The sequence below is a fragment of the Rhineura floridana genome, chromosome 3 (assembly GCF_030035675.1).
Source record: "Rhineura floridana isolate rRhiFlo1 chromosome 3, rRhiFlo1.hap2, whole genome shotgun sequence".
In the NCBI taxonomy this organism is placed as follows: domain Eukaryota; kingdom Metazoa; phylum Chordata; class Lepidosauria; order Squamata; family Rhineuridae; genus Rhineura; species Rhineura floridana.
Window position 1 is genome coordinate 203,087,845 of NC_084482.1, and position 27,468 is coordinate 203,115,312.

Here is a 27,468-nt window from a genome sequence, read left to right on the forward strand (position 1 = left end):
TAGAGGGCAGATTTTAAAAAGTACCTTATTATGACAGAAAATGCCCTTGTGGAAACGGAGGAATCGAAACAGTTACCCATGTTCTCCTACATTGCCCCTTCTATTGTGATCTTAGATCTCAACTTATTGCACCTATTTTAGATCCTTTTCCTGGAAGGAGTGATGAATTCTATACGGAATATTTATTAGCGGACCGCTCTACAGCTCTAACAGAGAAAGTGGCCAAATATTGCGTCATAGCCATCCATTGTAGAAAAGCTTTGATAAAGTGATTGTTTTAGCATTTCTTTTAAATTGTTTTAAACAGCCCCTGTCAAAACTAAATCGGGCATGTTGGTATACGAATGTAATAATAAACTGCTCTGATCTGAACTTTGGGATATGTGGGATGGGTATGCATTTATGAGAATTGTAGCAGCTGGGACACTACACGAGAATATTGCCTGGTAATAAGTCCCAAGGCCGCTGTGGTACACCATGGAAACATCATAGCATTTGGCTTCTTGGAAAATCTGGTTTGTACCGCAGCTAGAATTGCTCTACAGTTTTGCCTTCCTTTCAGCGATGTCCTAAATATCTCTGTTTTGATACAGTGACTGTCTTAATATGTCTTTTAAATTTGTTTTTAAATAGCCCATGTTGAAGCTAAAACGTGTATGTTGGTATATATTTTATGTCTTTTGGTCTATGACCGCAATAATAAACTGAACTGAGGTGAACTGAGGCATGTTGTTAATATGTTTACCAATGTTTACACTGTTTACACTGTTAATACTGAGGAATCCTCTTACTGCACTTCCCAGCATACTTGCAGAATGTAAAGAAGCTACAGGTCTCAAGGTAAACTATTCTACATCATCCATGTTGTGCTTGGGAGTGCCAGCAGCTGCTCAGGGACATCTACAAAAGCAGCTTGATCTCCGCATCAGACCAAACGATTTTAGATAACTTGGTGTTCAAGTAATTTAAAAAGTGCAGTAACTTAAAAAACACAATTTTGACCCGTTGGTAAAGGAGCTTGGACAGCATTTACATAGGTGGTGCAAACTGAACCTCTCTTGGAAGAATATCAGCAGTCAAAATGACTTTGCTGCCTAAGCACCTTTTCCGCTTTCAAGTTCTCTCAATTATGCTTGACAAAGCATTGTTGACCAAATGGCAAAAGCTTCTGAATAAATTCATACATGGTGGCAAGCGCACGAGTTAGCAAAAGTATCGCTCACACTGGGCGAGATATAGGTGGTCTGGGCATACCCTCTTCAGCAGGGCCGGATTTACGAACAAGCTAAACAAGCTACAGCTTAGGGCCTCGCATTACGAGGGGCCTTGCATGAGAAAGAAAAAAAGAAAAATGTTTACAACATTGCCACCGGCAATTGTTTAATTGTGTTATGTGTTTGACAAACTCCTAAATAAATAATGTCCACACATATAACTTGCATTTTTAATACCTATATTACACAAATACCAAATTCCGTTTAATTGTACAACCCGTATTTTGCATTTCAAATTTGTATTATTTGTTGAAGAGGGAAGGGCCTCACTCATATTATAGCTTAGGGCCACAAGAAGTTTAAATCCGGCCCTGCTCGTCAGCATTATTATGATGCTTCCTATCGAAAGCAGTGGATTCAGATATGAAGAGTAGATCCTGATGTAGAATGTCTACCATTGGAGTCAGCATTTGACCCACCTTACCTTAGGGCACTTGTCTTTTTAAAGAACACTCCACAACAGTTACATGATATAGCATTGTCTGAGCTCTGCGAGTGCCGCATTCTCCTGAATGAAGCGTAGAGTGTTCGAGGATCGGGATATTCGCAGGGAGACCAAAATGCTTATTTACAAAGCCATTGCACTACCGACCTTACTGTATGCCTGTGAAACATGGAGCATCTATAAACGCCACTCCCAACTTCTTGAAAGATTCCACCAACACTGCCTCCAGAAAATTCTGCAAATTACTTGGGAAGATAGGCGGACTAATGTTAGCGCATTGGAAGAAGCAAAGACCACCAGTGTTGAAACAATGATCCTCCAACATCAACTTTGCTGGACCAGCCATGTTGTTCAAATGCCTGATCACCATCTTCCAAAGCAGCTACTTTACTCCCACCTTAAGGATGGAAAATGGAATATCAATGGACAGCAAAAGAGGTTCAAAGATGTTCTCAAAGCTAATCTAAAAAAATGTAACATAAGCATTGAGAACTGGGAAGCTTTGGCCCATGAGCGTCCCAATTGGAGGTCAGCCATTATCAAAGGTGCTATGGACTTTGAAGCAGCACGAGTACAGGGTGAAAGGGACAAACGAGCTAAGTGGAAGGTGTATCAAGCAAATCCTCATTGTGACCATCTTCCATCTGGAAACCTATGTCCTCACTGTGGGAGGCTGTGTGGATCCAGAATTGGCCTCTACAGTCACTTATGGACCCACGGTTAAAGACCTTATCTTGGAAGACAATCTTACTCGGCCACGAGTGATCGCCAATGATGAATGATGACATCTGTACCCCCAGTAACTCCCTGTCGATGGCCCTGCCTATTTTCTACGGGCATCACCCTCCCGTCCTCCTTGCCAAGGAATCTCAAGTGGCCAATTTACTTCCTGATAAAGGAAGTGTGTTCACTATTCTCTTCTCCATGTTGAAAACTTCATTGGACATCCAGTGAAGCTGAATGTTAGAAGATTCAGAACAGCAAAAGAAAGCACTTCTTCATGCAGCCCATAGTTATTTATTTATTTGATTTATTAGACGTCCATCTGGCAGGTTGACCGGCCACTCTGGGTGATGTACAGTAAGAAAATATATAGTACACTCAATATAAAAGCATATACAGAAAGGTTAAAATCACAAATAACTGCCAAACCTGATAAAACCTGGCCAGTTAAACTATGGAATTCACTCCCACAAGAGGCAGTGATGACCACCAAATTGGATGGCTTTAAAAGAGGATCAGGCAAAGACTATCAGTGTCTTGTAGCCATGATGGCTATGTTCTGTCTCCAAAGTCTGGGGCAGTATGCTTCCAAATACCAGATGCTAGAAATTGTAGGTGGGGAGAGAATGTTGTTGCCTCAGGTTTTGCTTGGGAACTTCCTATAGGCATCTGGCTAGCCACTGTGAAAACAGGATGCTGGCCATACAGTGAGCATTTCTATGGTTTGCATTGTACTTAGATCTCCCAGTATTTGTATAGTTTTTCTCCGGACTGAGGTCTATAATCTTTAATAAGACTTGAGTATTGACAGAAGCTACTTCCACACATGCGCTTAAATGGCCTCTCCTTTATGTACATAGCCTGGCATCCCATGTGATGAGTTCTCTTATGGTAATGCCTGTCAACTATCCCAACTATTGTGGGACTTTTCTGCCAGAGTGGGTTTTATGATGTGCAGTAAGGTTGGTACCAGTGCTAAAGGTCTTTCCACATTCCATGCATGCATATGGTTTCTCACCCGTGTGAATTCTTTTATGTACACTGAGAGACCCACTCTGACTGAAGCTCTTTCCACACTCTATGCATTTAAAAGGTTTCTCCCCTGTATGGGTTCTTTTATGTGAAGAAAGGGATCCACTCTGCCTGAAGCTCTTACCGCAATCCAAGCATTTATATGGCTTCTCACCTCTGTGGGCATTTTCATGAACAGTCATTGCTCTGCTGTTACTGAAGCTCTTTCCACACTCCATGCATTTATATGGGTTCTCCTCTGTATGTGTTCTTTGATGTTTTCTAAAGTATCCTCCATGGCAGAAGCTCTTTCCACATACCAAGCATTTATATGGTTTCTCCCCTGTGTGGGTTGTTTGGTGTATAGTGAGGTGACCACTCCGTCTAAAGCTTTTACCACACTCCATGCATTTATATGGCTTCTGCCCTGTGTGGATTCTTTGATGTATGTAAAGGGTTGCACTACTGCCGAACATCTTTCCACATTCCATACACTTATATGGTTTCTCACCTGTGTGGGTTCTTTGATGTGAGACAAGATGGCTACTTAGTCTAAAATTCTTTTCACACGCCATGCATTTGTAAGGCTTCTCCCCTGTATGGGTTCTTTGATGTATATTAAGATGTCCCCTCTGACTGAAGCTCTTTCCACACACCAAGCATTTATATGGTTTCTCCCCTGTGTGGGTTCTTTGATGTATAGTAAGGGTGTGATGCCGACTAAAACACTTTCCACAAACCAAGCATTCATATGGTTTCTCACCTGTGTGAGTTCTTTGATGTGAGGCAAGATTGCTTATTTTAAAATTCTTTCCACACACCATGCATTTATAAGGCTTCTCTCCTGTGTGGATTCTTTGATGTGTTCGAAAATTTGCACTCTGACTGAAGTTCATGTCACACACCAGGCATTTATATGGTTTTTCCCCTGTGTGGGTTCTTTGGTGTAAAGTGAGATATGAACTCGAACAGAAGCTCTTTCCACATTCTGTGCATTTATAAGGCTTCTCCCCTGTATGGGTTCTTTGATGTGAATGAAAAGATTCCCTGTGACTAAAGCTTTTTCCACACACAAAGCATTTATATGGCTTCTCACCTGTGTGGGTTCTTTGATGTAGAGCAAGGGTTCCACTGTGTCTAAAGCTCTTTCCACATTTCATGCACTGATGAGGTTTCTCCCCTGTGTGGGTTCTCTGATGTATATTAAGATGTCCCCTCTGACTGAAGCTCTTTCCACACACCAAGCATTTATATGGTTTCTCCCCTGTGTGGGTTCTCTGATGTATATTCAGATTTCCACGCTGGATGAAGCCCTTTCCACACTCCGTGCATTGATACATCTCTCCTGTGTGGATTCTTTCATGTTGTCGAAGATTTGCACACTGACTGAAGTTCTTGCCACACACCAGGCATTTATATGGTTTCTCCCCTGTATGGGTTCTTTGGTGAGAAGTGAGGTATGAAATTTGACTGAAGCTCTTTCCACATTCTGTGCATTTATATGGCTTCTCACCTGTGTGAGTTCTTTGATGTATTTTAAATTTTCCATTGTTACTGAAGCTCTTTCCACACTCCATGCATTTATAAGATTTCTCCCCTGTGTGGGTTCCACAGTACCTATTTAATACTGATTTGTCTGTGGATATTTTCACATACCCTAGGCACTTTTTCCATCTTTTACCATCAGGATCTCCTGCGTTTAGGAGTTCATGCATTTTGGCACCCTGAGAACTACAGCATTCCTTCATTCCATTCCTTGATGGGCTTCTCTTGTGCCTCTTTGGTCTCCTGTGACTTTGAAAGATCCCTGTTTCTGTTTCATGCTTACTCCTTTCTGATGACATCACAAATGGCTCTCTAGTGTCTTAGTTGTTTCCTGGGGAGAAAAAGAAAGGGGGTTGCATCAGGGAAAAAGCACAATCAGCTCTTTCTCAACGTCTTTAGATATCTTGCATTTTCTCTCTGTATGCCCAGCTCAAACATGACACCTTGTGAAGATGAACCTGTTTCTGACAATAACATGAATTTCTTTCCGCTCCATTTCCCATTTGATTTCAGTAGGCACAGCACTGCATGGATTTTTTCCTGCTTTGGTGGAATGGTAGTAATTTCTACAAGATTTTGTACTAAGGGGGATTAAAAGGCTATTGAGAAAGAAAGAGACTAAGCTGCGTATAACTCACTGCTCTGTTGTTCTAATTAATTTGCCCGCAGTTAAAAGAGTAGATAGTCAGAAGCAAAGACTGTGATGCACATATGAATCTAATGCAATAAGGGCAAATATTGCATTGAAGTTCAGCGATGGGGACTTTCGTCCCATTATAAGCTTCATCTCAATAAGAGGGTTGTTTTTGTCTATGCCTCTTAGGCTTCCAAGTAGTCAGGATCCATGATATGGGGGAACTGGATGTCAGACCAAGAGGGCCTGTTATGAGAACAATTTAATTTTCATTATTTCTGAAAGTTGTGAACAGACAAACAGAACAGAGAGTTAGAATGTTCCATTCAGATCAATCAATGGAAAACTGCTTTAGTTTTAATATTCAGATTGATTCAACACAAATTGATATTCTGGGTATACTGGACTCCACAAACCCTACAGGCTGGGATTAGGGGCTCAGCAACCATTTGCCCTCACTTTTTCTCTCCTCTCTCTTCAGGTTTTCAGCCCAATCAGATTCCTTTCTTGGGATGATCTGCTCTCTGCCCTCCCATTGCTATACTCTTTTCTTGTTTGCCTGCCTCACCCCAAAATCTCAGTTTCCCTGGCCCTTGCTACCCATAGTTATCCATTACTGCTCTTTTGTAGAAACTGGACGTTTCCTTCAATCCTAGTCCACTGTCTGTCATGGGCCCTGAGGAGAACCTGTGGTAAGATTGGGAGGAGGGAGAGTGGGTTACAGATGTCAAGCAGGGGGCTGGGGAAAACACAAAAGAAATATATCCAGAAAATTCTGGCATCTCTGAGTCTGGTGAGTCTAATGGTGCCCATAACTCCCCTACATCTATGACAGAGAGAAAGGAATTCCCACTGGGACCCAGCCCAGACCTAGTTGTTGAACAGATAAAATTTAATGAACAGCCTGGAGACTTCCAGAGAGAACCAAGGGAAAGTAGTATGTTAGACTCAGGAATTACACTTTTGCCAAGGTCATGCAGATTAGAGAAGAAACAGCTTAAAGCTAAAGAAAACGCTCTCTGCTCCTACCAAATCTAGAATGTACTAGAAAGCTAGCAACAAAAGCTAGAATGTACTAGAGAACACTCAGAAAAGTAATGTACCCACCCACCTCTCTTATATTTAGAATGCTGAATGAGAGTAGCTTGTTGCAGCAACAGTCTGCTGTTGCCTCCACATGCCTAGTCTGGTCATGAGTTATATCTAGGCTGGTTCTGAGAGATGCCTAGTCTGTTTCCGAGATATACGTGGTCTTTTCGTGTTCTATATCCTGAAGCATGTGTAGAAGACCTGATGCTGCATTCCTGCACTGACTTCTGGGATAAAGCTTAGTGTAAAACCCAGTCACCATGTCCTGAGTCTGCTTCTCTGGTTGGGAGCCAGGACACCCTCTAGCCTTGCCAGAAAGTCTTCCGCTTGATATCTGTAGATTCTTGCCCCAAAAAGCCTTGTTTCTGAAAGCCACACAAAATTGATACCCAATGCTCTTCTCCCTCTGGAAACCTCCCCTTCTCTTTCTAAAGCAAGTTGCTTGAGTCAACATTTGTTTTCCTTCCACTGCCTTCTTCACCACTTCAGCAGGTTTATGTTTGATTCCATTCCTAACCACACTTGCCTACTGAGTTATTTTAAAACCTGTCCAGTTCTTAATTCTCTCAGGTCTCGGAATGTAACCTTTTACATGTGTTGACAAAAAACCATAATTAACCTCCTTTATTTGTCACTTCCATGTTTAATTTTAATCAAAAGTTATATCTTACATACACTGATTAATAAAGGGGCTGCCGTCAGCTCCAGAACACCTCAGATTTTCTGCATGATGTGTATTTGTCATGCCTCTTGGCTTGTGACCTTAACGCTGAGTCATGACTAGACATCATTGGATGAAATACCATGTGTAGGAACCTACTTCTCGATTTAAAATGCCCACCCCAATGTTATTTTAGAGCGAACGAGAGGGAGAGAGCGAGCGAGAGAGAGGCATGTTCCAACCTCTTATAACAGGGGAACCTGTGGTCATGAAGATGTAGACATTCAAATTCCAATCAGCCTCAAGCAACATGACCAGCAGGGTGGAATGATGGGAGATGTCATCCAGCAAAATCTGTAGAGCCACATTATAGAAGCCTGTGAGACAAAAATGCAAAACTAAAAAGATCTGCACATCCAGAAAAAAGGACAAGTAGGCAAGATCCTTTATCACTAAAAACTAGCTTTCTATGTGCAGTGAGCTTGTTTCTTTTTTGTAATATGGGGGGATCCTGTGAGACTTTGCCAGGAATTTACCACCTCACCTACTGTTCGAGGGAAGTGGGTTGCAGGAGGAAGAGGAGGCAGAGGCACTACATACACATCACTGACAAGTAAGCAACACTGCAATCATCATATCTCCGAAAATGGAATTTTGGGGTTTTATTCTTAGTCTCACTACTTATAGTGCTTAGGAGATTGTTTCTGTCAGCACAAGTATTTCTGCTTGTCTGACAGAATGGCCTCCTATCCCCCCCGCCCCGCACAGACTGTTCTCCTGACAGTTCAAAAAAAGAATACAAGGTGCACAGGGGCAGCGGAGGAGGGGGAGTCCTGTTGCGCTAATGGGAACCCTTGTGCTGGTCTCTGCTAGTGCAATGACTTACCTGAATATGGCCTTTACACTTTTGAAAATGATGTCAGCCAAGCTCAGGTCCAGTACATGCCCAGATCCCACAGTCCAGCCTCCTATTCCATACTGGCATCCCTATGATGCAGTAAGAAATACTAAGAAGATGAATTCATCCCATCCAGCATCTATCAAACAAGAAACAAACATCATTTCCCAAAGTGATTACATTCACATAACTCTACAGCATGACTTTCTTGTACCTGGATCCAGTAGATCACACTCCTGCTTGATCAAAAAAACCCCCAAACCATTAGAACTGACCTCTCCTATGCACATTCCCGTACACATAGAAACATTAGCCGCTTCCAAGCTTGGTCTGGGAGGACTACAGATCTATGCAACGGGAGGGTGAAAGGCAGACATGAGTGCCAAGTGCTCAGAAGATATGGAGACCTGTTTTTGGCACTTGGGACATATTTTTTAGGGCCCAATTTGTTTTAATATTAAAGTGCTGTAATCTGCCCTGGGATCTGCTGGTCAAGGGCTGGTGGTGTAGTTGTCCAGGGAGTCAAGGGGTCTTAGACCCCTTACTTTTTTTGGAGCAGGGACCCAACAGGGTCCCAATGTCTCTAGCAACCTATAAGTCAATTAGCAAAAAAGGGGAATGTGTCAGCCACTGATAAAAGTCTGCTAGCATGCCTACTTGTCCTTTCCTGCTGATCAGAGTGAAAGGAGGTAGTCAGCCACTGAGAAGACTCTTCTTAGCCATTAACACTCTCCCCTTTCATGATTATAGGCTCCTAGGGATTCTGCCGTTGTAGGAAAAGGCATTAACAAGGATCTCATGTTCAACCCAGCAGCAAAAAGCATGGTGGTAACTGTGGCTAACATGAAGGGACCCCTCACTTCTGAATTTGGCACTACACACCTGTGAAGAGCAGATAATAACAACAATCCCTGCACACTTGTACGAGCATCTGTATATCTGGTACTCGTAGGATGCTAGTCACAGTAAAAGAACAACTTTGCTCTGTTCAGTGGATACGAAGCCCTATGGTGATTTTGCACAATGGTTACACATCCTTCTCTCTCTTTCCCTTCGGTAATCTTCGGGGGGGGCTGCTCTCTCCCCCCCCCAAGTATCCCTCTTGCTCTCCTTCCCTGTCTTTCCCAGAGAGCTATAAAAATATCAGACCTGCCCCTGGGTTGAAGTCAGCACTGTGCATGGAAATCAAGGGACAAATCCAAGATTTTTCTATAGTTGTAATTGGGCAAGAGGTATCCAACCCCCTCCCCGCCCAAAAACAACAAAATGCAGCAGCAAAGAGAAGCTCCTGATATATCCAGCTTGGGACTTATTTGATATACAAGATGTATTTTTATTTTTTGAAAAGCCTGATTCGTCTCCATAGAAGTCAATGGGCCATGAAGCTGCTGGGGCAAGTGAGCATTGGGTTTAACCTAGATGGGTTTTTTAGGAAACAACTGAAGTTGTTCTTTGCTGCAACCTAAAGAATGCTTTGTGTGGGGGATTCCATAGGGGAAGGGGTAGGAATCATAACCCCCTTCGGATCCACCTCTTACCTGCCACGTTCATGTTCCTGTGCACCTTCCCCTTAAGCTGCAGTAAGGGTATAACAATAAACTACATGGCAGGGTTGTTGTATCACACTTTCTTAGGCAGGGCAACAACCCTGGGTGACTTACGGCTGCACTTTCATCTCCACATAAAAAGATGATCCATATTGGGCTGATGATGCCACTGCACTGTGTGTGGAGACGAGAAAGGAAAGGGAAACCAGGCCACCTCTCAAGACTACTCTGGCTATTGCCATCCTGCCTTTAAAGCAGGGATGGGGAAACTGTGGCCCTCCAGACATTGCCAGGCTACCTGAAGCCAAGCTGGCTGGGGCTGATGCGAACTGGCGTCTGACGACATCTGGAGGGCCACAGATTCCACATACACACACAGAGTAATGGGAGGAGACCCAGGCCTGGCAAAAATGAAATGGAAGTCTGATTTGGGGGTAATCACAAAATTTACCTGGGGTAATGGGCACTTAGGCATGTCAACCTATGCATTTGCCAAAGTAAAAATAATCCCCATTTTTAAGGGAAGCAGAACACTTTTATTAGGATTATGAAATACATTTTATTCCTCTTTTCCAAGAAGCTGGCCTATGTGGTCTTTATCTGCACACCTACCCAGCGAGGTAGGCTAGATTGAGAAGGAAAATGGCTCAAGGCAACCTAGCCAGTCCTATAGACCAGTGGGAATTTCAGCCTGGGCCTCTCTTTAATCGCAACACCACACAAACTCTCCCCCTGGTCCACTTTACAGGGTTGTTGTGAGGATTGCTTGGGTATTCTGCTACCCCTAGTCTGCGGCATGGCTGGAGCCTTCTGCCTTGACTATTCCAAGGCAAAATTTGCCAATCTCACAAAAGAAGCGATATCCACTTGCAGCGTTTAAATAAATCACTCTTCCTCGCCGGAGCACACAGTCCAGCCAAACTCCCAAAGAGGGCAGCCGGAGAAGGCCTTTCCCCGGAGCAGCAACAAGTCCAGCTGAGGCGGGGTGTTTAGTTTCTCTAGGCCCTGGCCCTGCCTTGAGCCTTGAAAAGGCAAAGAAGAACCTGGGCAGTCCAAGCCCTCCCCCAAGGCTCTGTTCAGCTCAAAGCCCTTCAGACAGGGCTCTTCTCCAGCTCTGACCCACAAAAGCGGTACAGCTATTCCTTCCCACCTCCTACCCCCACCCCCGACTCAGGCTGTTTCCTCTGCAATAGGGCGACTCCCCCACGTGCCCCGCGAAGAACGGACAGAGCTGCAAGAGGGGTTGCTGGGAAGCCTGGGTCATCGACACAAAGCCGACTGAGGTTCGCTTTGCAACAGGCGTGGGCTATGGATGCGCGGGAGGGAGCCTCGGTGCAGACAACGGCTTTCTTTGGAAGGGGGAGCGGAAAGAGCCGTCCCCCCCTCTCACACACACAGAGATGTGCCGTTTCCACCATTAAGCAAAGCTGCTTCCCCCACCACAAGGCGCCCCCGCCTCCCCTCTCCATCCAAATCTCCAAGCTGAGCTTCAGAGATCACCCTGCAACAGACATCATGCGCCCGCATTGGAACGAGCAGCCCCTGCCTGGGATTGCGAAAGGGCGGGCGGAGGTTCTTCTCTTTTTCTTCCTCTCTTGTCATCCTCAGCACCTCAATATGCGCCCCCATCACCTCCCCACCCCCGATGCACCTTTTATCTTTTCCTCCCGTCACCACCAGACGGCGCACCAGCCTCCTCCCCGCCTCAGGCCAAAGCCTGTCGCGAGGCCGATTTCCCCTCCTCGCGACGAAAGGGAAGCGCCTTCGCCGCAGCTCTTCCTTGCTGCTGCCGTTTCCGGCCTCTCTCCGAAGCGGGACTCCGCTCATTTAACCCTTGGAGGACGGCGTGGTCTCGGTGCCTGCCCGGAGATCCGTTCCTCCCGACTGCAAAAATCCATTCCCCCAACGTAAAACTTGAAGGCATATAACATGTACTTATTGTTCAGTGGAGGCTGGTCTATAAGGGCAGATGGGGCGCTGCCCCACCAACCTCAGCAACCTTGCAGAACTCAGTAGGGAACAGGAGGAAACTGGAATGAGTTGGTCCCGCCTGCCATTGGATCTGGCTCCCCTGCTGCTGGTCTCGCTGCCTTCCACCCCACCAGCCCAAGTGGGCACCAGCTGCCACTGCTGTTGTCTGTGGCAGGTGGCTACAATTCAGGTTTTTCAGAGGGCCTTAAAGATTCATTTGTTTCGATTGGCCCCTTCCCCAATTTTTTGTCCCACTTGTTGAATGAACGCTGGAGTATTATTGTTATCGGAATTCAAATTCTGTTTTTCTGTTTGGGAATCTGTTTTTAATTTTTTGTTTTACCAGTGCTGATTTTTGAAATACTTTTTGTAAGCTATTGTGGATAGGTTTTGCTCCGGAAAAGTGACATACACATTTTCTTAAAATAAAAACAAAAGATCCTGTCTCAGCCAGATTGGCAGCCAGTAACAAGCCGCCTTGGACCAGAAGCATCATCCTGAACAGGCCCTTCTCTAGAAGAGAGGATGCTTCTGCAATGAAAACAACTCTGATGCAGACTGGGAGAGTGGTACTTTCTCACACCCCATGGACTTTCAAGAATGAAAAACAGGTTCTTTCCCCCTTCTACATTAATTTCCTCCAGCGGGCACATGGGGAATGAAAAAAAATCCAGAGCAACATAAAAAGGAAAGTCATTTAATTGAAACAATGAACAGATGGCAAAAATGTAAATATTAAGAACCATGAGCAATTAAAATGCTTCACAAATTTATATAAAACATTTTACTATATTATCATAAAAATGTGAAAACCGTAAAGAAAAAAATTGCTAATATATGGTTAACTTATTGTGTGTTTAGATGTGTAAGTCCCAACTGTATTCATATGGTTGTTGGGAGGATAAAATGGGGAGCGGAGAACAATCTATGCCACCTTAGCGTCCTTGGAGGAAAGGCAGAATATAAATGTAATATCCAGGCTTCTATGATGTGATGTAATGTAAGACTGGTACCACTGCAGCTCTTTCCGCACTCCATGGATTCATATGGTTTCTCCCCCATGTGGCTCCTTTTATGTGAAGCAAAGGCTCCACTAAGACTGAAGCTCCTTCCACACTCTATGCATTTATAAGGCTTCTCCCCTATGTGGGTTCTTTGATGTGCATTAAGGGTTCCACTGTATCTGAAGCTCTTTCTACACTCCGTGCATTTATAAGGCCTCTCTCCTGTGTGGGTTCTTTGATGCAAGGCGAGATGACCACTCAAGATGTAGCTCTTTCCACACTCCATACATTTATAAGGCCTCTCTCCTGTGTGGGGTTTTTTTTATGTGTATTAAGATGTGCTTTGCGACTGAAATTCTTTCCACAGTCCAAGCATTCATATGGTTTCTCCCCCGTGTGGGTTTTTTCATGTAAGGTGAGGCTGCCATGCTGACTGAAACTCTTTCCATTCACCAAGCATTTATATAATTTCTCCCCTGTGTGGATTCTTTCATGACTTTTAAGATTTCCACTCTGGCTGAAGCTCTTTCCACATTCCATGCATTTGTATGGTTTCTCCTCTGTGTGGATTCTTTGATGTATTTCAAATTTTCCACTTCCACTAAAGCTTTTTCCACACTCCATGCATTCATATGGCTTCTGCCCTGTGTGGATTCTTTGATGTAAAGCAAGGATATGATTGTGTTTGAAGTTCTTTCTGCACTCGATGCATTTTATAAGGCTTTTCTCATGTGTGGATTCTTTCATGTTTACTAAGATTTCCATTCTGACTGAAGCTCTTTCCACACTCCAAGCATTTAAATAGCTTCTCCCCTGTGTGGGTTTTTTTATGTACAGTAAGGCTGCCATACTGAGTAAAACTCTTTCCACCCACCAAACATTTATATGGTTTCTCCCGTGTGGATTCTTTGGTGTATTTTAAAATTTCCATGGTCACTGAAGCTCTTTCCACACTCTATGCATTTATAGAACCTGTGTGGGTTTTTGCATGTAAGATAAGGCTTCCATGCCAACTGAAACTCTTTCCACCCATCAAGCATTTATATAATTTCTCCCTGTGTGGATTCTTTGATGACTTTTAAGATTTCCACTCTGGCTGAAGTTCTTTCCACATTCCATGCATTTGTATGGTTTCTCCCCTGTGTGGATTCTTTGATGTATTTTAAAATTTCCACGGTCAGCGAAGCTCTTTCCACACTCTATGCATTTAAATGGCTTCTCTCCTGTTTGGATCCCACAATGTCTATTTAATACCAATTTGTCTTTGAATATTTTCACATTCACTGGTTCCTTTCCCCATCTTTTCCCTTTGCAATCTTCTTTGTTTAGGAGTTGATGGATGTTGGCATTCTGAGAAGTAGAGGATTTCTTCATCTTATCCTTCATCCTTGGTCGGCTTCTCTTGTGCCTCTTTGGTGTCCTTTAATTTTGAAAATTTTCTTTCACACTTTCTGCTTAGTCAATTTTGATGGCATCACAAATGGCTCTTTACTGTCTTAACTATGACCTGGGGAGGAAATGAACATATCATAATGAGTTCAAGGCAGAAACAGAGGATCATATGAAGGAACAAGCATCATTGGCTCTGTTCTCAACATCTCCAAGATTGTCCCACTTCTGCTCTGTATGTCCTGCTGAAACATGACACCTTTTGAATACACTCCTGTCTCCGACAACATGAATTCCTTTCTGCTCCATTTCCCACTTGATTTCAGTAGGCTCAGCCTTGTGTGAATTTTTTCCTCCTTTGACATAATGGTGGTAATTTCCACAAGATTATATACTGAAAAGTGGTACACCACCACCACAGCTAAGCTTGTTACAGAAGTGAGATACCAAGCTGGGTAAAACTCACAATTCTGTTGTTCTAATTAACTTGACCACAGTCAAGAGTAGATGGTCAGATGCAATGACTGTGATGTGCATGGGTGTTCTGTACTGTAAGGGGAATTCCTCACCAGTTAATACCCAAGAGACTTTATTTCACCTGTAACCTTTCAATATATTGTAATAAAGGCAGGTATTGCACTGTACTCCAGCACTGGAAAATTTTGTTCCCATTATCAGCTTCCTCTCAATGAGCCAATTCTCCCTGTCTATTCCTTTTAGGCTTCCAAGGAGTCAGGATCCAGGATATGGGACAACTGGGTGTCAGACAAACAGAATAGAGTTAGAATATTCCTTTCAGCTCTATCAATGGCAACTTGCTTTAACATCTAGATGTATTACTATTATTATTATTATAATTTTTATGTGCCCTTCACCCAGAGGTCCCAGGGCAGGTTACAACCATTTTAAAACACCTAATTAAAGCAATTAAAATAACCTAAACAACATCACAGAAAATAGAGTGAGTCCTAAAAATATACATCTCGGGTATTAGGGTAAAGAGGTGCAACCTCAGCGTTTGCCAAAGTTGTACAATGAAGTTGCCAGACACACCTCGGTTCGGAGGAAATTCCACAGCTTAGGGGCTGCCACAGAGAATGCCGTCTCCCAAGCTACCACCATCCAAGCTTCCGAGGCTGGTGGTCCTCCTCTGCCAATCTCAACACCTGAGAGGGTCTGTAGGGAAGGAGGCGGTCTTTCAGATATTTGGGACCTAATATGTTTAGGGCTTTAAACACGAATGTGAGTACCTTGAACTGGTCCTGAAAACGAACTGGCAACCAATGCAGCTGTTTTAAAACTGGGATTACATGAGTTCCAAAGGGAACCCCAGCCAGTAATCTGGCTGCTGCATTTTGGACCAGCTGAAGTCTCCAACTTGTCTTCAAGGGCAGCCCCACGGAGAGTGCATTGCAATGATCCAGTCTGGAAGTTACCAGAGTATGGAGCACCGTGAACAGGTCTTTTCTGTCCAAAAGGGGCTGAAGCTGGCAAACCAGCCACAGCTAGAAAAAGACACTCCTAGCCACTGAGGCCACCTGAGCCTCCAGTGATAGTGATAGATCAAGGAATACCTCCAGGCTGTGAACCTCTCCTTGAAGTGAAGAGCAACCTCATCCAGAACAGGCCGTCTTCCCCCTCTTGGACATGAGAACTCTGGACACATAACACTGCTGTCTTTTCAGGATTCAGCCTCAATTTATTGGCCCACATCCAGTCTATCACTGACTCCAAGCACCGGTTCAACATCTCAACTGCCTCTCCAGATTCAGATGGAATAGAGAGGTGGAGCTGGGTATCATCTGCATATTGATGGCACCTCACTCCAAATCTCCTGATGATAGCTCCCAGCGGCTTCATATAGGTGTTAAATAGCATGGCGGACAAGATGGAACCTTGAGGAACACCACAGGATAATTCCCATGGTGCTGAATAGTAGCCTCCCATAATTACTTTTTGGAAGTGGCTCTGGAGGTGTGAGCGGAACCACTGAAGCAGTGCCCCAAACCCCCATCTCCCTGAGATGTTCCAGAAGGATACCGTGGCCAACAGTATCAACAGCCGCTGAGAGATCAAGGAGAATGAGCAGGGTCGCATTCCCCCTATCTCCCAGCAGATGTCATCAACCAGGGCAACCAAGGCCATGGCCAGGCATGAAACCAGATTGGAATGGATCCAAATAATGAACTTCCTCCTAGCATGATTGAAGCTGGACCACCACCACCTTCTCAAGCACCTTGCCCAAAAAAGAGGTATCTGCCACTGGCAGTTGTTTAACACTTCTGAGTCCAGGGAGATCGTCTGAAGGAAGGGACACACCACCGCCTCCTTCAAGGCAGATGGTACCTCCAGTGAAGTATTAATCACTCACTGGACCCACCCAGTCAGTCCCCTACGGCTAGTTCCCAGTAGCCAGATGGGCAAGAGTCAAGGGGGCAGGTGGTGGGCCACACTTCTTCAAGCAGCTTTCCACATCCTCAGGCCACAATAATTGAAACTGACCCAATACAGGTGGAACCAGTACTTTGGACACCTCCGTTGGATGCCACAGTTAGAGCAAGTACAACTCTCTGAATCTGATCGATTTTGTCCCTAAAATGCCTTGCAAAGTGGTTACAGCCATCCTCCGAGGGTGTCACAGCAACATTATCTTGGCCAGATGGCAAAAGCCCATTCACTATTTGGAAAAGCTCTACCGGCCGGCAACTTGTGGATGAAATGGTGGCAGAGAAATAGGTTTCCTTCGCTGCCACCACTGCCATCTGGTAGGCATGATAGTGCAGTCTTACCTGTGTTTGGTCAGGTTTGGACTGAGATTTGTGCCACCTGCACTCCAGCCGCTGACCCTCCTGTTCCATCACACACAGATCACTGCAGTACCAAGGCGACCTACGTGCTCCACAGAGATAGCAGGCACACTCAGGAGTGATTGTGTTGGTGGCTCTACGCATCTCACCATTTCACAGTGAGACAAGAGCCTCAACAGGAGCACTAGCCATGCCAGCCAGAAAATCTCCCATAGCATTCAGGAATCCATCAGATTCCATAAGTCTTCAAGGGCGGACTATCTCAATGGATCCCCTACCCTTGCAGAGTGGAGTCATTCATTGACGATCACTCGTGGCCGAGTAAGATTGTCTTCCAAGATAAGGTCTTTGCTTGGAAGACGCCTGTGCGTGAATTTGTTTTACGTGGGGAGATTGGCGCACAACGAACACACAGTCTTGACAGAAAAAGGCTTTGATCCAATGGCATGGATACCACAACAATTGGAAGTCTTTTATCTGCTGCAGCCTTCATCCACCTTCACAGCCGTTGTAACGTACACATTGTTATCCTCCGCCTGTTCTGCTGTTGAGGACTTTCTTGGATCGTTCTTTGTCTGGTTCCTCTCCCTTGACCTTACCACCATGGGTGAACCTGCTGGGAGTACATGACTCCCGACGGCATCGCTCACAGGGTTCATTGGAACACGCAAGCCCACTCACAGCAGAGTGGAGTAACTACATTCAACCCAAACCTTACCAGGGAATGGTACGTCCATGACAACTGGGCCTGGCAACCAAGAGGTCTTCTGTATCCTTAAAAGTTGTGCAGGGGGAAGGGAGAATTCCACCTTGTGGTTTTTCCCATTACAGTGTTGCAAGAACACCTGCACTTGGCTGACTTTCTCTTCTCCTAAAGATACAGGATCAGTCTCTGGCCATGGACCTGGCAACCCTAGGATAGTTACGCTCCTTGACCTGCAAAGAGCCTTGACAGTTTCCCCGCAGCCGAGCAACGGGAAAAAGCAACAGAACTATCCCCCACCCTGTGCCAAGCGAGGCTGTTTACTCTGCCTCAGGATAAGCATAGAAAACTCATGGAAACTGCATGACGCTCCGATAGGCAGAGGATGCAAGCGAAAAACGCAGCTTAGCGGCCCCTTTGCAATTGGAGAAATACTGATCTAGATGCACCTATGGTCTAATTTTGTAAGAGAAAGCTCCTGTCGTCCCCCACGAAATCCCATGAAGCCTGTTTCCCTTCCGAGAGTAAAAGAAAGTGCGTCCGCGATTGGCTCTCCACTTTAAATTTTTTAAAAAAGCCCCTCTAGGAAATAGCACGTAGCTTATTTAACCCTTGAAGGACGGGGTTGCAGAAGCAGCTTCTCTCTCTACCTTTAAACTTCATTCATTGCGCCTTCATAACGTTTCTGTTTGTTCCTGGCTTTTTTTTTTTTTTTTACACTCTCTGCAATGAACGAGGAGGAACGCGGGAGGTGTCCCTTTGACTGCACGGGCGATGGAAAAACCAGCTAGTCTTTTTATTCTGGTTCGGGAGTAATGAAGGAGAACCAAATGGTTTGCCAGGATGTATTTACATTCCAACTTTTCCTCCATGGAAGTCCATAAAGATCCAACCTGGTCACTTATCCAGGCGCTGAACAAATCCAAACCTGCTTAACTTTGGCAAGCGACTCCATCACGGGCCTTCACACCATCACCCGGGGACCTTAAACATGCAGCTGGACTCACCACAGATAAAATGGAGTGCAACCCTAAACCGGGTTGGCCACCGTGATGCTGCACTGGATGGGCCCTTGGCCTGATCCACCAGCGCTCTTCTTATGTTCTGGAGGGGAAGGAGAGGGAGCTTCTGTCCTCCGAGGGTTAAGTAGATGGAGCTCAGTTTCCTCGTGAGGCGGGAAGTTTTCCAACTGAGAAGAAGACCATAGCGAAAGCGCTTTCGATTGCGTTCGGGAAAGAGCCCCGGAGAGATGCCTTGGCGAGGCGGCTGGTGCGCGCCGCGGGCAGGACAAAGTGGTAAAAGTGCAACACGAGGTGATGGGGAGACCTAGAACTGGGAAGGACGAGTCTGGTAATGATCAGGAGATGTACTCAAATCCAGCTGCAAGGTTATTTTCGAAGCCCCCCTTCCTCCCCCGCCCATGATCTTGGCTCCCTTACGATACAGAGTGGGATGCGTGTTTCTGTGCGCGCAGAAAGGATACGCGGCGGGGGGGGCGGTTTGGTGGGGAAATAGTCCTTTATTACCCCACCCAAGCAACTTCTGAGGCGCCCTTCCTCACCTTCCCGCTCTATATTCTCTGGAGAGTGGGTTGATCTCCGAGGAGGGTTTGAAAGAAGACCCCGGCACTCTGATGGAGAACCCCAAAGTCCATGCTTACACCTCTGCAACTGTTGACCCATTAGGCTTTACTACCACAGGTTGTTTTTCATCAAGTCTGAAAGTTTCAAGAAGTCTGGGGAAGAAGGAGTGTTATCAGCTGCAAAGCCTGTGTCTGGCCTGGGAACGGACAGCCAAGGCCAGTAATGTAGTCATGGCAACCAGGGAGATATCGGCTGGGAAAAGTTCCAACAGCATTCTGTTTGTGTCTGTCTAAGTTTTGCTTTCGGAGAGAGATGTTCTGTCTAGTGGGGGGTTGTGTTCTTGAAGAAGCAGCAGTTCTCTGCATGTGCTCTTGCTATGAGCCTTAATGTCCTGAGTAAATGGACTCTTAATACTATGCCGTGTTCTTGGATTTCTTGACCAACTTATACACTAATGTAACTGCGCTTACAACGCACACCGCACACATCAACAGCAACATGCCTCCCCCCAACTGCATTGCGTGAATGGCACCGTCCCCTCTTGGCGCTCTGGCCGCTCTTGCATGGGAGATGGGGGTGTGGTTGCCCTGGGTGTAGAGGAAATATCCGGGGGGGGGGGAGGAATGGCTGTGCTATTTTCAGCACCAGTGCTGGAGAAGAACGTCTGTAACCTTCTATGGCTGGGGGGGGGAAAGAACACGTTTCCCCTTTGCTAGGCTGCGGATGAGGGGCTAAGAACATTCATTCGTCCGTCTGTCCATCCATTAAATTTGTATCCCGCCCTTTCTTCCAGAAGAAGCCCAGGGCAGCAAACATAAGAATCGTCTTGTCCACCATCCTGGTCTCACAGTGGTCAATCAGATGCTTCAGTGGCAAGCCTGCAAAAAAGACATGAGTGCAACAGCAACTCTCCCCACTTGTGATTCTTAGCAACTTTAAAAAGGCTTAAAAATTAAGATGGAAACAAAGAAATAACTCCTGTGTCCCTGGCAGTAATGTGGGGAAGGGGTGAACAGGAAGGAGTGACCTGTAGTGATCATATGGGATCTGATGCTCTTTTGTTTTCTTTCTGTTTACAAATGATATGGAAGAGTGGCGAAGATTTATTGTAGGAAAAAGACAATGAATTGATCAGCTGCTGTTGCAACTCTGCTTGCTTGGAATGGGCTCTGCCAGAGTCCTGTAATGGGTGTTCTCTTTTTGCCTCTCCAGGCCAAGATCGAACGTCCCCTCTCAGGTAGAGGCTACTGTTGTAGGCCTCCTTAAATATTATGTATCATGTAAGTCTATATAGTTAGAGTGTTTTGAAGTTGCCCCCCTCAGAGTTGTAATGAACTTTTTTTAAAAAAAGGTAAGCTTTTTCAGTACTCGTTCTCCCCCTCCAGGAAGTCTGGGCATACAGCCAGAGTGTAGCTCTTCAATCAACAAGTCTGAGCTTAATTGTAAACATAGAAGAGACCGAGAAGGAATACCTTATTAGGATTCTCTGGATGTCCAGTAATAACCTTAACTCAAATCTGAGATATAGATCTGTGAGAAGTATCTGTGAGAACAGAAAGGAGATGCAATTCCAGATCAGATGATCAGGTGGAGAGACTATAAAAGAGAGATCACAAATGCAGTTATTATCAGTCCTTATGGACTGACTGCACATGCTGCTGCCAATTTGTCTAATTGCTGAGGCTTATCTGAGTCCCATGGGTGAGCTTTAAATTACCATTTGTTTCTATCTATGTGTTAAGACTGTATAAGAATATATTGTATTACTTAATATCCTTTGGTTTTGTGTTATATTATTAATTCTGATTTATTAGTTTACTGACTATAGCCAGACTTATGTATGCTTAGATATATCCATATAGAAATGTGTAGTCAATAAAAAGCATAACCTCCTTCCTCTATAGAGCTCCGTTCTTTTTTTACCCTGATTTATCCCTAGTCCTGGGAGAAATCTCTGGTGGGAGTTTCCTGTGAAAGTCTGCCTGTTCAGATACACTTCTGTGCTAACTGTGAAAGCCTAGGTGAGTGCAGTTGCAACATACAAGGGCTCTGAACAGCTTTAGGCTTAAGGGAAAAGTGAAGAACCCTCAAATCTGTCTGTGGGCTCATAAGGGGTCATTCAAACAATTTCACTATCATAGCAAAAGTTGACTTTTTTTTAGGGGTGCTCCATAATAATGCCTTGCCATTTTGTCTCTCTCCTTCACAGGGACATGAATGGTCCCACTTCTCAGCTGCCCCCAGACCCAGGCTCTGCTCCTTTTGCAGTGTGTGATGGGAACATCCAAAGGACTCCCAGAGAGGGCCTAGTTCATGCCACACTCTTTTGTCTCCCGCACAGGCAGAGCAATGGCACCAGAGGCACAATCTGGATCTCTGCGTCCTTGTGATGGAGTGGGAAAAGCTGCCATGAATCCATCTCAGGTAAGGGAGGGATCATCATGGAGAGAGGCAGGGGAGAGCCTGGGTGCCTCCCTATGTGTTCGGGGTGGGAGGTCTGGAAAAAAATATTTATACCTGTTTTCCTTTTGCTTCCTGCAAGATGACCAAATAAGAAGTTTCTGTAAACTTTCACAGGAAGTCTTGAATCCTGAACACACTGAAAAGTGCACACTCACCTATCCATTTAGACCTTCCCCTTTCAAACTTGGAGCATTGTTGGCTCTACAGAGATTTTTTATGTAAAGTAGGGCCCCACTCATACGGTGGGTTACGTTCCGGACCCCTGCCGAAAAGCAAAAACTGCTGAAAAGCGGAACTCATTGAATAGAATGGTGCACGATGCCCGAAAACCGCCTTAAAAGCGGAACAGGCGCTGTATGAGTGGGGCTTTAGTCTAATTGCGTCTAATTGAGAGTGCCGCATTAGTGACGCGCCGTAAAGCGAAGCGCCGTAAAGCGGGGCCCTACTATATGTATGCATTTAATTCTGAATAGAGACTCTGTCTTTTCCTTTCAGTGGCTGGTGTACTTTGAGGAGGTATTTGTGCATTTCACCAAACAGGAGTGTCGTCTCCTGGATCCAGGCCAAAGAGCTCTCTACGAGGACGTCATGCTGGAGAATTTTATGAATGTAATATCTCTGGGTAAGGATGGATTTTCCTTGGTCAACGGATGCTGAAGCAATGGATTCCTCTTCCCCAAATTTTGCAGTGCACTGTAGGGATGGCAGTGTGGGAACGAGCGGCCCGGCCAAGTGCTCAGAACCTGCCTTCTGTACTGTACTGTGTTGGACCTAAGCCTGGCTTATGCCATTTTGAAAAGTGTAAAAAAATTAGAGAAGTGATGCTTGTAGCATTATTCTCTGCAGCTGCTCTGTCTACCTCCAGGAGTCTTGGGGCCATGTAGCAGGGGTCCTGCTGCTGATCCCCAGAGACCCTCCTGGCCCTCTTCCTCCTTCTCGCTGTTGCTGCTGGTTCATTTGCCCTCTCTGAGCATGTGAGCAGCGGCATGGATAAGAGGGAGCAACAGCCTCCACTTCCTCTCCGCCCCTCTGCATTCTGAGCAGTAGTACTGGGGGTGGGGAGAGATAGCTTTAAGAGATGACTAGATAAACTGATGGCGAATTAGTCTATCAAAGGTGTGAATACCAGTTCCTGGAGAAGTAGAAGAGGGATGTTGTCTCCATATACTACCTGTGGGCTTTTCAGAGGCATCTGGTTGGCTACTGTGGGAATGTTGGACTTGGTATTGAGATATGCCCCAAATTTTAAATACCTGGCACAGCTACCACCTTGCCAGTAAACTGAGCTTAACATCCATTCAGTATTAGATGCATCCTGTTGGGTGCATTTCACTTTGTCCTATTCATCAGCAGGAGATACAAGATGTTCATTCCCCCCCCCCACTCTTGGCGGTTGTTTTGGGTGTGTGTGTCGGAGCAATAGATGGACTTGAAATGCCAAAATATTTTGTATTCATTGGCTGGTCTATTTTCTTGAGAGAAACCTGCAAACCAGACTGGTTGGCAGAAGGAGACAATCCATTTGTCTTGGGCTGTGAAGAAGGGTAGAGATCAGCAGGTACGGGCTTCAATTTGTGATGTGACTTGTTCTTGTTTGCATATAGGATGGGGTATGGGAATTTGTCATCTTGTATTTAACCTCCTAGGACACAGGTTGGTCCATCAGACTAGAAATTCTCCTGGTGGACATACCACAAATGCCAGACCCCATCACTAGCCCCTTTAAAGCAGAAATGGGAAACCTGTGGTCACCCAGAGATTGTTGGACTCCCAGCTCCCATTAGCCACACCTGGATAGCCAATCATCATGCATGGTGGAAGGTTTTTTTCCTGAGTGCCCACCAACCACAAATTTTAGTTTGAACAGCAATTCATTATTTCAATAAACAGCCTGTTTCAGTCTAGAGCGCTTCAGAAGCTACATGATTCCATTTTGGTCCAAATCCCAATTTTGAAAAACAACACTTTGTACCTCATTCCTGTTCTGGGCTAAGCCCCATATTTTCATTCATTTCTCTATATTTCCCACTTAACCTGTCATTCTATAAAGTCCTGTCCTTAACAGAGTGAAGAGCAGTGTTCTCTCTCCCATTTTAATTTGAAGAGAATCTTCTTCAGACGCTGTAGACTGTCTGCCAAGTGCAAACTAGTAAATACAGATAACAGGTCTGGGAAGAGAGCCAGAATGTCCACCTAAAAGGATGGATCTCCTTAGAAGTTGATTGTTTTGAATCTTACGAGATTCAGGCTTTCCTCAGGGCATATGAAAAGTGATCTGAAGGGTTAAGAGATTAATAAAAGCTCTTTAGCTAGGTTCTAGAATGTACACTGCTTGATAATAAAGTGTATAATAATGCTAAACACAATGTGTAACACTAGTGCTTTCAGCCCAGTCAAAATGCTGCAGGTGTTGTGTATCACGTCTATCCCATCTGATGGTGAGAGGTACTATTGTATGTTTCTGTATTTTCAGTTGTTATTGAGTAACTTATTGAAAAGATGGTACAGGTTTCAGCAGTGTCCAAATAGGGGAGGGGAGAATCTTGGAAATCTGAAAAATGTGTAGCAGGTAATCAGGCTTGATCCCTGATGAAATCTTTGATTTTAGTATTGAAGTTCTAACAAGTTTTTTTCCTTCTCCAAGCAGATGATCAGCAGGACAATAAAAACTATAGGGAGCCATCAGAAGCAGCCAAGCATGGAGCAGGAAGAGAGATGTTTGGAAATCAAAGAGGAGAAAATAAGCATGAGGCAAACCAATCAAAGAATGGAAGGAAGAAATCCTCCATTTCTCAGGGTACTCCTCATGAACTCCTCAACCCAGAAGATCACAAAGGAAAGAAACAGGAAAAGTGTCTGTTATATGGGAAAACATTCAAAGATAACTTGGTATTAACTGGACATTGTAGAACTCATACAGGGGAGAAACCATATAAATGTATGGAATGTGGAAAGAACTTCAGTCAAAGAGGAATTCTTACTACACATGAAAAAATTCACACTGGCGAGAAACCATATAAATGCATGCAGTGTGGAAAAAGCTTCAGTGTGAATGGAAGTCTAACTAGACATGTAAGAATCCACACTGGGGAGAAACCATATAAATGTATGGTATGTGGTAAGAGTTTCAATGATAATGGGAATCTTACTAAACGTGAGAATCCACACAGACGAGAAATGTGGAATGAGCTTCAGACGAAAGAGAAATCTTACTCAACATTCAAGAAGACACAGGTGAGGAACAATTTCAGTGCATGCAGTGTTGAAAGAGCTTCAGTAATCCTGAAAATTTTAATGAGCATGAAAGAACGCATATAGGGGAGAAACTGTATCAACTTATGGAGCTCAGGTAGGTTGGAACTCTTACTATAAATGAAATAACTTACACGGGATAAACCATTGTTGCAGATGGCTTGTCCCAGGCAAGCAAATGCCAGAGAAAATATGTGGGCCAGAATACCTAACTTTCCCCAGTCAAATTTAATTCCGCTCAGTCTTTTGTGTTGGAAATAGACAAACAACCTAAATTTTTGACATAAGATTATTGGCGTCCTTATCTGAACTAAGCTTCAAAACTTCTCTCTATTCTAAGCAATAAGACTTTATAATGAGCAACTTTTACCTTAAGGAGCAATTTAGGAAAATCATTGGCAATTAACAGCTAGAAAAGAACACCATGACTTAGTGGCAGAGCTTGGAAAAGTTACTTTTTTGAACTACAACTCCTACCAGCCCAATCCAGTGGCTATGCTGGCTGGGGCTGATGGGAGTTGTAGTTTAAAAAAGTAACTTTTCCAAGCTCTGCTTAGTAGGAACCTACATCTTTACGAATATCATAATTCAATTCACATCTTTGAGTGCCAACTCCTGATATGCTCAAAGGCACGTCAAACAGTTGGCTTTATATAAAAGTAAAGGATGCTTCAAACACATGTATGTGTAACCTTGGAATTATAATTATTGCATTCTTTTCATGTGTTCAGATAGCCTGTAAATTGATAGTTTTGTTTTGATCTGAAATATATATTTTCCTCTGATATTTGGGAGGCTATAATTGATCTTAGGTGTATAGCATACATTTGTCCTCTTCAAAAGAAAATATGGAGTATAAATATTGCTTAACTTTTCTATACCAAATCAGTCTTTTCCTAGGAGAGACTAAATGCTCATGCCCCAGGTAATTATTGTGTCCCACTCTGCAGTTCAATGTTTTGATTATGTTGCATTATTGCCTTCTTAAATTATGCTTTTATATGTGATTAACCTTCTGTCTTTCTCTTCTGTAATCCTGAACTATATTATTATTATTTATTGCACTTTTAGACCGCCCTTTAGCGACAAGCTCTCAGGGCGGTGTACAACAGAATAAAAACAGATTAAAATCCAGGTGGGTGTGGGTACAGTACATTATAAAAACATTTTTAAAACAAAATTAAGACAAAAAATTAAAAATAAAATAGATTAAATTTTAAAATGTAAAATTTAAAATGCCTGGGCAAAGAGGTAGGTCTTTACCTGGCGCCGAAAAGATAACAAAGAAGGCGCCAGGCGTATCTCATCAGGGAGGGCGTTCCATAATTCGGGGGCCACCACTGAGAAGGCCCTAGCTCTAGTTATTGCTCTCCGGGCCTCCCTGTGCGTTGGAACCCGGAGAAGGGCCTTCAACATCGAGCGCAGCGACCGGGTAGGTACATAGCGGAAGAGGTGTTCCGCCAGGTATTGTGGTCCGATGCCATTAAGGGCTTTATAGGTAAGAACCAACACTTTGAATCTGGCCCGGAAACATATTGGTAGCCAGTGCAGCTGGGCCAGGACAGGTGTTATATGGTCAGATTTTTTAGTCCCAGTAAGAACTCTGGCCGCAGCATTCTGCACCAGCTGAAGTTTCCGAACCGTCTTCAAAGGTAACCCTACGTAGAGTGCATTACAGTAGTCCAATCTAGAGGTTACCAGAGCATGGATAACTATATTTGCTTAAGTAAATAAAAACTAAATATACAGTATGCTGGATGCAGAAGTGGAGGATTAACTTTCCCCTCAACATGGAAGCTGTTTCTGGAGTAATCTAAGGTGCTGCTTTAAGCACTGAACCAGATTTTTTATGCATAAAAGATACTCTTATGATTTTACTTTGAGCATAGCCGTATTTGTCACACCATATAAACATATGGCATGTGGAAAAAGCTTCAGCATGAGACATCGACGAACCCACATGGGAAAGAAGGCATATAAATGCAAGGGATATGGAAGGAGCTTCAGAAATACTGAAATGCTTACTGCACATGAAAGAACCCACCCAGGAGAGAAGCCACATAAATGCATTGTATATGGTAGGAGCTTCAGTCAGAGTGGAATTCCAGATACCAAAGAATCCATACATGGGTGAAACCATATTATTAATGTATGGAATGTGGAAAAAGCTTCAGGCCTGATGGGAACCTTAATGTACATTAAAAAAGTCAAACAGGAGAAACCATGTAAATTTAGATGTGTTTAAAAGACCTTCATGCAGATGAGTATCCTTATTTTGCATCAAAGAACCCATATAGAGGGGAAACCATAAAAATGCATGGAATGTCCAAAGAGCTTTGTTGTTATGTGCCTTCAAGTCAATTACGACTTATGGTGACCCTATGAATCAGTGAGCTCCAGTAGCATCTGTCATGAACCACTCTGTTTGGATACTCTGTTCATAGGGTTTGCGTGGTAAGAAGTATTCAG

General features: G+C 44.3%; 3 protein-coding genes across 8 annotated transcripts in view; 1 reads left to right on the plus strand and 2 right to left on the minus strand.

Moving 5' to 3' along the window:
* Nucleotides 1–2,739: 2,739 nt before the first annotated feature.
* On the minus strand, nucleotides 2,740–11,709 carry LOC133381175 (zinc finger protein 883-like). Of its 4 annotated transcripts, XM_061619864.1 has the most exons (4): nucleotides 11,479–11,709; nucleotides 8,269–8,419; nucleotides 7,625–7,759; nucleotides 2,740–5,329 (listed from the first exon to the last, which is right to left on the minus strand). In XM_061619864.1, exon 4 carries the CDS (start codon nucleotides 5,295–5,297, stop codon nucleotides 3,357–3,359), a length of 1,941 nt encoding a protein of 646 aa, XP_061475848.1. In that variant the 5' UTR covers nucleotides 5,298–5,329; nucleotides 7,625–7,759; nucleotides 8,269–8,419; nucleotides 11,479–11,709; the 3' UTR covers nucleotides 2,740–3,356. The 4 variants fall into 4 exon arrangements, with proteins under 4 accessions (XP_061475848.1, XP_061475849.1, XP_061475847.1 ...); XM_061619865.1 differs by lacking the exon at nucleotides 7,625–7,759 and having other exon boundaries at nucleotides 8,269–8,369; XM_061619863.1 differs by lacking the exon at nucleotides 7,625–7,759.
* Nucleotides 10,939–26,071, plus strand: LOC133381183 (putative zinc finger protein 56). Of its 3 annotated transcripts, none has more exons than XM_061619883.1 (4): nucleotides 10,939–12,526; nucleotides 21,626–21,708; nucleotides 22,243–22,369; nucleotides 24,395–26,071. In XM_061619883.1, exons 1-4 carry the CDS (start codon nucleotides 12,457–12,459, stop codon nucleotides 25,063–25,065), a joined length of 951 nt encoding a protein of 316 aa, XP_061475867.1. In that variant the 5' UTR covers nucleotides 10,939–12,456; the 3' UTR covers nucleotides 25,066–26,071. The 3 variants fall into 3 exon arrangements, with proteins under 3 accessions (XP_061475867.1, XP_061475868.1, XP_061475869.1); XM_061619884.1 differs by having other exon boundaries at nucleotides 10,940–12,409; XM_061619885.1 differs by having other exon boundaries at nucleotides 11,088–11,110.
* Nucleotides 12,618–27,468, minus strand: part of LOC133381187 (gastrula zinc finger protein XlCGF49.1-like) — a 29,805-nt gene continuing 14,954 nt past the window's right edge. Inside the window, exon 2 of the mRNA XM_061619891.1 lies at nucleotides 12,618–14,309. Within this exon, the coding sequence (XP_061475875.1) occupies nucleotides 13,061–13,651 (591 nt within the window). The 5' untranslated portion in view covers nucleotides 13,652–14,309 and the 3' untranslated portion in view covers nucleotides 12,618–13,060. The remainder of the gene's footprint in view (nucleotides 14,310–27,468) is intronic.

What these genes read in the sequence shown, in the direction of transcription:
- LOC133381175 (XM_061619865.1), bottom strand. Translation starts at nt 5,297, where the DNA reads ATGTCATCAGAAAGGAGTAAGCATGAAACAGAAACAGGGATCTTTCAA.
- LOC133381183 (XM_061619883.1), top strand. Translation starts at nt 12,457, where the DNA reads ATGAAAAAAAATCCAGAGCAACATAAAAAGGAAAGTCATTTAATTGAA. An exon ending in CTGCCATGAATCCATCTCAG is followed by an intron (nt 21,709 to 22,242) that starts GTAAGGGAGGGA and finishes TTTTCCTTTCAG; the next exon opens with TGGCTGGTGTACTTTGAGGA. An exon ending in TATGAATGTAATATCTCTGG is followed by an intron (nt 22,370 to 24,394) that starts GTAAGGATGGAT and finishes TTCTCCAAGCAG; the next exon opens with ATGATCAGCAGGACAATAAA.